A 10,451-nucleotide genomic window follows, 5' to 3' on the forward strand; every position below is an offset into this window, starting at 1 on the left:
ATTAAATGCAATTGTTAAAAACAATAATAGGGTACCCATAAATCATAAAGGTTAATAAATACATATGGAAAACAATTCTTAATAATAAGTTTCAAACATCAAAACTAAACATTAAGGGAAACATGAAAGAACTCTAAATCTCATGATGCGGAAGCGTAAAAAAAACAGTCCCAGTGGCTCGATCATGAATTCTGCTGCGCCATTGTCGGTGCATCTCTATCCTTACCTGAAACATCAACATAAGAAAGAATGAGTATAAAATACTCAGTAAGTAACTCCACCACTAGGGTCGAGCTAGGCATCTGTGTCCTCAAGATACCCACATATGGCACATAAATACATCTAACATATAAGAGACTGAGTCCTATCCTATTGTAGTTAAGTATGCCCACAAAACTGGTGAATCCCAAAGGAAACACAAACTGGTGAATCTCGGAAGAAACACAAAACTGGTGAATCCCAAAGGAAACACAAACTGGTGAATCCCGAAGGAAACACAAATTAGTGAATCCCGAAGGAAACACAAACTGGTGAATCCTGAAGGAAACATAAACTGGTGAATCCCGAAGGAAACACAAAATGGTGAGCATCTAACTAATCAACGAGGACATTCACACAGTCTTAACATGCTAAGATTCAACATTGTATGGTTCTAAAGCATACATAAAAATCCTTAATACCATGGCTGCATCACATACCCATAATTCTTAACAACATATTATACATCATCCATGTATAACTTATATCATAAAGTCACCACATACAAGTATGCCTCAACGTCAGCAGATCAGGCATCGACATATGAAAACACATACTATCACATACTAACGATCAAGCACTTAGGTATGTATGTAAACAAATCAGAGTTTATGCCAGAATATACTTTGATTCAAGTCATACTGTCAATCAACATGCTAACAGTTACCATAACATACACTTATCATGCTAGCATACAACTAGAGCCTGGCCCGTGGGCCATTCCAGTGATAAGATTACTTACCTCAAAGTCAAATTTAGATATTAATCCAAGCTAATGATCTCCAACCAAATAAGTCCTGAATTGAGTCCCCTAATACATACATAATATTAAATTTCAGTAATAGAATCAGAACCCAAACATACAAATGGAATCCAATGCTCACCAATTAACTTACCCACACGAAACTTGATCAACAAACACTCGCAAGATTTCGACTCCAAAATCTCCTTCTAACAGACTTTAAATCCCAATGGACGACAACTTGAAACCTTAAAGATACAAAGGTTAAGTCAAACTTAATTCAGTAATCAAAGCATGCACACAAACCAAACATAAGGACCATAACTTTTACCCAAAACTCTTGTCGAACGATCTTGAATCTGTTGGACAGTTGCTGCTATAATTTTCTAGGCTCAAATCTAAAATAAAGATAATGCAACTAATTTAATCTTTAATCCAACTTAGTGGGCATTCAAAATCTTTCAAGAAAACCAACCACAAAATAGATCTTACCAAAATCTAAAGAGTCCGACGAAGACCCACGCAACAGAAGATAATTAAGCGTGGCGATGGACGGCGGAGAAACCAACTGAGGCAGCAGCGCTCAAGCTGCTGGGAATATCGACGATGTGCAGCGGTCAGGTGCTGGAGCGGTGGCGGCGCGACGAGTCATGCTCGTGTGGCGAAGGGAGGGCAAGTGAGGGAGGCGCGGCAGATCTGGGCAGTGAGGGAGGCGCGGCGGTCGGGAGGTAGTGAGGGAGGCGCGACAGATCTGGGCAATGAAAGGAGGCGCGACAGATCTTGGGTGCGGCGGCTGGGCGTGCGGCAAGGAAGAAAGAAATCGGGGGGGGGGGGCATTTTAAACTAAAATAAAATAATAATAATAATAAATAATAAAAGGAAAATAGTATAACTTTAATTAGATTTTTTTCTTTAACCCACTTTATACTATTTAATTCCTTTCCTTTTTCCAAAAATAATTAATTCCTGCCATAACTTTTCCCAAATTGATTTTTTTTTTAATAAATTCCACGACAACACTTAAATCCTCGCATTTATACTTTAAGTTCAGAATTCCAAACATGTCCTTCAACTAAGGATAATTACTAAAAAGGGAAAAAGTTTTACATAAAAAAAATAAATAAAAAGGTGTGGGATGTTACAGAAGTGGTGCTGGTTATTGCAGTATGTTCATGGTATATGCGACCAGGTTTTCAATACTTTATAAAAGAGGTTTGTACAGTATATAAATTGCGGTAAAATAGAAGAAAGCTGTAAAGATGCGATAAAACATAAAAATACAATAAACCTAAGCTAGATGTACAAGATACAGTCTTCATGTGCAAGATACTAGGGTTAAGGCTGGCTGTGAAGGTTGTGCAAAGATGTGGGATGCGACGACATGTCTTATGAACAGATTAGAAGGAGAAAGATAAGTATTACAAACAACACAAGTTCTTAATTTGATTGAAGATACAAATACTATTCCGTTCTTCTCTTGGGGTATATCTCTCAGTGATCGGCTGCGTTTCCCACATGTCTGTGGTGAAACAGAGTCTAACATAATGAACACAAGATTGCTTCCATGTCTGGAAGTACTACTCGCTTTAGTTAATGCACTCTTTTGACCTTCTCTCGATAGATCAGAATGACATCTTCACTTCTGCTCTCACAGTTGAAGATGTCGTCTAGCATGCTTTAACTAAACGTATTTTATAACTTTAATACCTATTAAGTTCTTCGTAATTCATATTGCTTATCAAGGGATTAGGAAAATATCATGAAGAAAGTGACTAATGGGTGAACGAAAATAGACAGAGAATGATAAAGGAAATCTATCGAAACATTTAATATTTCTATTAAGTGTTTGATACATGATGTGTGAATGTAGAGATAAAGAAAAAATGGAATACAATGAAAGAGAGATAGAATAGATACAATCAGGTGCCAATGTCTTGGCACAGATTCAATGGAGATCTGCTTGTTGGATCGGATGGTTTTGATGGCAGGAAGAGCTTCCCTCTCAGGCGTGCTCTACCGGTAGAAGGGGTCTCTGCATAGAGCTTCGATCGGGTATATAGCAAGTCGGATCTGAGATTTACTTCTTGGCCTTATCTCGTTCTCTTTCCAGATTTCTTCTTTTCAGCACCCAGCTCGGCCTTTTCTCCCTAAAATATTACAACACTTAGCCCAGTATCAAATAGCATACTTTTCTTTAAAATCACTGGGGTATTTATAGGAGCGGATCCTTTAAGTCCGGCCTTGTGGTCCCCACTTGATTGTTATGGTAATTCCAGAGATGAAGGGATATTATTCCTTCTGTTATGCAATTAGACCATCAATTATGCACAATCGATAGTTGTACACATGTCTCAATCTCCCGCTCTCGCGTTGCTTAGTTGCATCTTTCGATCATAGGTTCGCATGCGATGTTTTTTTTTATTACCGCATGTGGTCGAAGCATAACTCTAGACCGATTGTTGCATTGTGCCATTACTTCAGTAATTATTTCTTCATGGTTGATCGACGGGCGCAATTGTAACATAGATGCGTTGATTAATTTCTCATGAGCCTTGAGCATAAGCGATGACTTGGTCTCCTGCAAAACAGAGTAAAGTTTGGCTTGCTTTGCATCTTTTTGATGTTCGTGGGTGTGATTGCAAACATTTATAATTATTGTCATACTAAGTTAATTTTCATACAATTGACACATAATTACTAACTTTTGGCCGTAATATCTAGATAAGATGACATAAATAACTTGTATTTCTACAAGTTATCATACCCCCAAATTTAGATATATGCTTGTCCTCAAGCATATCTTCTACCAAGGCAATCATGCTCCATTCCTATCTTATATTTATGCGATAATTTTGGTTGCTCTGAATGTTACACTTAGGCATATTCCCTGACATCACACTTTCCTTCTATCCTTGCTAATTCTTAGCGAGCCTTATTTTATTCTTCTATGTAACAAAATTCTGCTCAAAGACACTTTTCTAGCTTTAAAAGTAGAATGTTTATCTCTTCTTTATCAAAACAACTTGATGTATCTATTATGCAGTGAGCAAAACATTGCGTCATTTATTCACTTAGAGACAGCTGGTCATGTTTACACTTCGTTTTGGCTTGTCCTTATGGGTCATGCGAACATCTAACTTCGATTGTGTGCTAGTCTCAACTTTTAACTCATGTTAATTAGAGGAGTCATCTCTTGCATTCTTTTTCTCTTTCTGGTTTATACTACGTTGTTCTTGGGCACCCACCTTCATTTTGGCTTGCTCCTATGGGTGTCATACGAACATCCAACTACGAGCAGGCTCTTTTCACAACTAAACTTTTATCAGGTTGGGAACAGTTTTGAAATTTCCCTTGTGCTGACATTGGAGTTTTGCATAAAGTCAAATTTTGTTTTTTGGTATGCAAATGCTATACAAAAGGACACATTTTCTTAAATACTGCATACTTCTGAATTCATTTGCTCAGACCTTCCCCACCCCCAAATTTAAAGATGAGCAAGGTTCTCATTGCGTTGTTTGGATAGATGTTGTTACGCTAAAGTGTATATGAAATTCAATGCTCATGATGATGCAATACTATTGCTGATTATGCGCTAACTAGTTATACTCAAGTAGTATGCCCTGCGTTGTCACAAGTTTCCTTACGATGAAACCAAGTATAATTCCATCGCAAGTTTCTCGGTATGATCCGAGGTCGAACATGAGGAAAAACGGTGCCAGTTATTGTGGTATGTTCATGGAGTATGCGACCGGGTTTTTCAATATTCGTATAAATGTGTATAATATGTAATTACAGAAAAATAAAGAAAAGCTGTAAAGATGCAATAAAAATACAATAAACTTAAGCTAGATGTATAAAATGCAGGTTTTATGTGCAAGATACTAGGATTAGGGTTGGCTATGAAGGCTGTGTAAAGGCGTAGGTTGCGACGACAAGTCTTGTGAATAGATTAGAAAAGAAAGATAAGTAGTACAAACAACACAAGTTCTTAAGAGAATTGAAGGTACAAATACTATTCCGCTCTTCTCTTGGCGTACACCTCTCAGTGATCGGTCGTGTTTCCCACATGTCTGTTGTAAAATAGAGTCTAATGTAATGAACGCAAGGTTGCTTCCATGTCTGGAAGTACTACTCGCTTTAGTTAACGCACTCTTCTGACCTTCTCTCGATAGATCAGAATGACATCTTCACTTCTGCTCTCATAGGTGAAGATGTCGTCCAGCATGCTTCAGCTAAATGTCTTTCATAACTTTAATTCATGTTAAGTTCTTGGAGATTCATAGTGCTTATCGAAAGAGTAAGAAAACATCATGGAGAAAATGACTAATGGTTGAATGGAAATAGACAATATATGGTGGATGAAAGCTATCAAACATTTAACATTTCTATTAAGTGTTTGATAAATAATGTGTGAATGTAGAGATAAAGAAAGCATGGAATACAATGGAGAGAGTTAGAACAGATACAATCAGATGCCAATGTCTTGGCATAGATTGATGTCGATGGTAGGAAGAGCTTCCCTCTTAGGCTTGCTCCACCGATAGTAGGTGTCTCTGCACAGGGCTTCGCTTGGGTACATGGCAGATCGAAACGGAGATTTACCTTACGGCCTTATCTCTTTTTCTTCCTGGATTCTTCTTTTCAGCTCTCAGCTCAGCCTTTTTCTCTCTACAATCTTACAACACTCTGCCCACTATCAAATAGCATAATTTTCTTTCAATACGTTGGGGTATTTATAGGAGGAGATCCTTTGACTCCGGCCATGTTGTCCCCACTTGATGTTTATAGTAATTCCGCAGATGGGGGGATATTATTCCTTCTATTATGAAATCAGACCGTCAATTCTGCACAACCGTTAGTTGTACACATGTCTCAATCTCCTGCTCTCGCATTGCTCAGTTGCATCTTTCAATCATAGATTTTCATGCAGTGTTTGTTTTTATTACCGCATGCGATCGAAGCATAGATCTGGACCAACTATCGCATTGTACCGTTACTTCGATAATTGTCTTTGCAAGGTTGATCGACGGGTGCAATGTGATAGAGATGTGTTGATTAGGTTCCCGCAAGCCTTGGGCGCAAGCGGTGACTTGGTCTTCCTGCAAAACAGAATAAAGTTTGGCGTATCCTCCATCTTTTGGCGTCAGTGGGTTTTATTGCAAACATTTATAATTATTGTCATACTAAGTTAATGTTCATACAATTGGCGCATAATTACTAACTTTTGGCCACAATATCTAGATAAGATGGCATAAATAACTTGCATTTCTACAAGTTATCATACCCCCAAATTTAGATATATGCTTGTCCTCAAGCATATCTTCTACTAAGGAAATCATGCTCCAATCCTATCCTATATTCTTGGGAAAATTTTTTTTGCTCCGAATGTTACCCTCAGGCACATCCTTAACATCGCATTTTCCTTCCATCCTTGCTAATTCTTAGCAAGCCTTACTTCCTGCTCAAAGACACTTTTCTAGTTTTCAAGATAGAATGTTTATCTCTTCTTTGTCAAAACAACTTGATGTATCTATATGATGTGAGCAAAACTTTGCGTCATTTATTCACTTAGGGAAAGTTGGTCATCGTTACACTCTTCGTTTTGGCTTGTCCTCACGGGTGTGATGCGAACATCCAACTACAGTGGTGTGCCAGTTTCAACTTTAACTCATGATACTCAGAGGAGTTGCCTCTTGTCTTCTTTTTCTCTTTTTAGTTTATACTACGTTGTTCTTGGTAACCCACCTTCATTTTGGCTTGCTTCTATGGCTGTCATACGAATATCCAACTACGAGCAGGCTCCTTTCACAACTAAACTCTTATCAGGTTGGGAACAGTTTGTGAAATTTCCCTTGCGTTGACATTGGAGTTTTGCAATATATTTTTTTTTGGGTAAATGCTATACAAAAAGACGCATTTTCTTGAATACTGCATATTTCTATGTTCATCTGCTCAGACCTTCACCACCCCCAAATTTAAAGATGAGCAAGGTTCTCATTGTGTTGTTTGGATAGACTAGACAAACACTTAGAAGAAAATTTCAAAAAGAAGGTTTGAGCAGGACTTTGAAAGATAAAAGGTAAAGTACTGCTAAACTAAGAATTAACTAAGTGTTAGTCAGAATTTACTAAGTACGGGAAAAGTTTCTAAATTTCACATATAATACATCATAGCAACGCAATGAAGATCGTAAAAATACAAGAGTAAAAATAAAGCACAGATTGACAAAGGAAGATAAAGAGAGAGGCACAGGCAAGAAGTAGAGAGAATTATGTACTTTGATTGTATTGAACAAAGTATGCAAAAAATTACAAATGATCAACAAAATTTTTTTCTATGCCTGTACATGAGTCAAAGAATTTTGTTAAGTTACAAAATAAAAGAATGAAGTACAATGAAAGAATGACTGCATAAAAATTTAAAAATTGAAGAATGAAAAGATTAAGGTTGTGGAGCCGAGGTATCTGGTAGAGGATATTGAGGCGGTGCAGCAGAGCCATCGTCAAACAGTAAGTGCTACCTTAAATGGGGAGGCACCATCGAACCATGCAGATAAGCGGTAAGAAACTTGAAGTACTCTTGATTGTATTCCGCTATCTGTGGCTGGTGTTGGAAAATCCAATGCGTGCTGCGCTGGTTATTGATGAGTGCTTCCCTTGAGGTTGCAGCACTACTTTGAATCTTGTCGATGTGCTCCATTACGACCTCAAATCGATGTTGCTGAGGGACAAGTTCTTACTATTGGGCAAAGAGGCTTCTCATTTCAGCTAACTCGTAGCTAAAGAGGTGAAGGCTGGTTGTGCCTGCAAAGTCTCACTAGCACCGCTTTGAGGTTGAGTAGATGTGCTGTCGCCCAAATCGTGTGGGTCATCAGCTCCTTATCAAGGCTCGTAGCCCTCTGCTTTTCTTTCTCTTCTTCTTTGAGGCGCCTCTTCTCCCTCCGACGCAATTTTCTCTCTTCTTTCTCTTCTCTTTTCTTTTTCTTGGCCTTTTTATCTTCGTCATCATCCTTTTTCTCTTTGTTCTTTTTTAACTTATGATGATGCGATGACTCCGCCTTCCCATCCTTATGCCCCTTACTCTTCTTCTTCTTCTTATCTTCCTTCTCTGCCTTAGCTTCCTTCTTCAATCTAAATCTGGCATCCTTCTCTGCCTCTACAACCTTCAACTCCTCTTTCTTGGCCTCTGCAGCCTTCAACTCCTCTTTCTTGGCCTCTTCTACCTGTACTTCCCTTGGACTTCATCCATCGCAATGTTAGGAGTTAACGAAACTTCTACTTCTCTGGCTTCTTCAACTGCAATTTCAGTTTCATCTTGTTCAATGATTGCAATCTCCTCTTCTTCCAATTGTGGAGGTTCATCAAATATTTCTGCGATGATGTTGGCCTCCGGGGTTTCTGGGTCTAAAATATCGCTTTCTTTTTCTTCTTCTTTAACCACCACTTCTTCCACCACTTCTTCCCCCACTTCTTCTACCACCACTACTCCATCCTTTATTTTCCTCCGCCACGACCACCATTTTCCTCCTCGTTAGCAGTGGCCTGGGTTTACACCCCCTCGGGCAGTCCTCCTCCTTGCTCCAAAGTGCTCATGATATTACCAAACACCTTCATGTCGTCTCGCCTCTTTCGTTCACTTTTAGTTGAGACGAACGGTGTTGGGGTTGGAAAACTTTCAGTGCTTCCTCCTCTTTTGAATGCAGGAGGCCTAACGGCCAAGGGGTTTCTCCGGGATCTTCCGGTGGGTCTTGGGGCAGAACGTGTTTAGGTGGCAAGTCGGCGACTGCCAGCCAAGAATGCTGCCTCTTGCATGCCTGCTTGATCAGGGATAAAAGGTGAAACTGGTAGGTTCGAAGCTTGATCGGCCATTGACATAGATTTGAGAAGAAAAGGAGTTCTGAAAATTTGGAAATTTTGGGAGAGAATAAATCTGAGGGCAAAATGTTAGTGTTTTGGGTTGCTGGTAAAGAAATTCAAACGAAGGCGAAGGGCCTATTTATAGGTTGAGTCGTGGTGGGGCCCAATGCGATTCGTGTGGCGATTGGCCTCGAGCAGTCCAACAGGCGCGTCATTCCAACTCCCGCATTTATGGAATTTTCATAAAAACATCCTTTCGTCTGCCAAGCCTTAAATGTCGAGGATGGGCAACATCGCATATATCTTCGCAACACACCCTTTAACCAACGCATTTCTGGAGGATGCCTCGACATAGTGCATTCGGCTAAGGACGGGCAAAGGACATATGCGAGCACAACACATCCCTCAACTTAATACAGTTGAATCAGATGATCGCAATGCGTTCCTAGTATGCTCAGGATGCGTCCATTGTCATTTTACTTTCTCATTTTCTTTGTTTTTGTTTTTATTATTGTATTTTATCTATTAAATGCACTGAAGTAATTAGAAGAATAAAATTCGAAGAGTCAAAGGTTCATATTAAAGGATTCATAAAAATTGTTCAGGAATTAAAGAGGAAATTTAATGAAGTAGAATAAATGTGGTATTGAGATATGGACCGAAATTATGCGTTGTCCTTGGATGCTCGCAATCCACATCTCCGCAGGCGGTCATGCTTGCTTGCTCAATGTCTTCACAGACATTGTTCTTTCCTTGCTGATCCTGGGGCTTCCGAGTTGCTGGGCAATGTTCCTGGTGTGCGATTTCTCAGCTCCGATGCCAGCTGGCCCACTTGGATCTCCAGATTTCGTATAAAGGATGCTTGGGCCTATATCACCGCATCATTCTTATCCATGTATTTTTTTAGCAGTGCCTCCAACGATCCTCTTGAGGCATTTGATGATGATGAGGGTTGCTAGTGCTGCGGTCTTGATTGCCTCTGATGATGGTGAAATGGAGGATTTCCCCTGTTGCCCCCTTGATGGTTTATTGGCCCCCCTAGGTTGGTATTGCCACCCCATCTGAAGTTAGGATGGCTTCTCCAACCTGGATTGTAGGTGTTGTTGAATGGGTTATTCTGAATGGCACACACTTGCTGCAGGTTTAATGGACAACTATCAGTTTCGTAAGCCCCTCCACAGTTAACGCAACCAATTGCGGCCACTTGAGCTGGTGCAGAGGGTTGTGCTGATTGTGGAGCAATGGCTTCTTGATTAATGGCCATTGACTGGAGGATGGAGGTAATTGTGGCCATATGAGCGTCCAATGTAGTCATTGTCTCTGCTGGGACAACGACTGTTTCACTTTTCCTTTTCTCATTTCCTCGACCTCCATATCCATCATCAATCCAGTCATCCATGTTCTGCGAGATGCGGTCGAGGTTGATTTTGGCCTCGGTGTAGGTTTTGTCCATAAATCCTCCTGCAGCGGAGGTGTCAGCAACAACCTGCGTTGCTCTGTTCAGGTCATTATAAAAAGTCTCCATCAAGACGCAATCGGGAATCCTGATATGTGGGCAGTTCCTCAAGGTGTAAGGGAACAGATATAACCTAATG

The 10,451-nt window shown here is 39.8% G+C and overlaps 1 protein-coding gene across 1 annotated transcript; it reads right to left on the bottom strand.

Moving 5' to 3' along the window:
- Positions 1 to 7,778: 7,778 nt before the first annotated feature.
- On the bottom strand, positions 7,779 to 8,613 carry LOC120084565 (protein PXR1-like). The gene is made up of 2 exons (XM_039040368.1): positions 8,552 to 8,613; positions 7,779 to 8,238 (listed from the first exon to the last, which is right to left on the bottom strand). Exons 1-2 carry the CDS (start codon positions 8,611 to 8,613, stop codon positions 7,779 to 7,781), a joined length of 522 nt encoding a protein of 173 aa, XP_038896296.1.
- Positions 8,614 to 10,451: the final 1,838 nt, after the last annotated feature.

The sequence above is a fragment of the Benincasa hispida genome, chromosome 9 (assembly GCF_009727055.1).
Source record: "Benincasa hispida cultivar B227 chromosome 9, ASM972705v1, whole genome shotgun sequence".
Lineage (NCBI taxonomy): Eukaryota > Viridiplantae > Streptophyta > Magnoliopsida > Cucurbitales > Cucurbitaceae > Benincasa > Benincasa hispida.

What these genes read in the sequence shown, in the direction of transcription:
- LOC120084565 (XM_039040368.1), bottom strand. Translation starts at nt 8,613, where the DNA reads ATGAAGGTGTTTGGTAATATCATGAGCACTTTGGAGCAAGGAGGAGGA. An exon ending in GGAGGACTGCCCGAGGGGGT is followed by an intron (nt 8,239 to 8,551) that starts GTAAACCCAGGC and finishes CGATGGATGAAG; the next exon opens with TCCAAGGGAAGTACAGGTAG.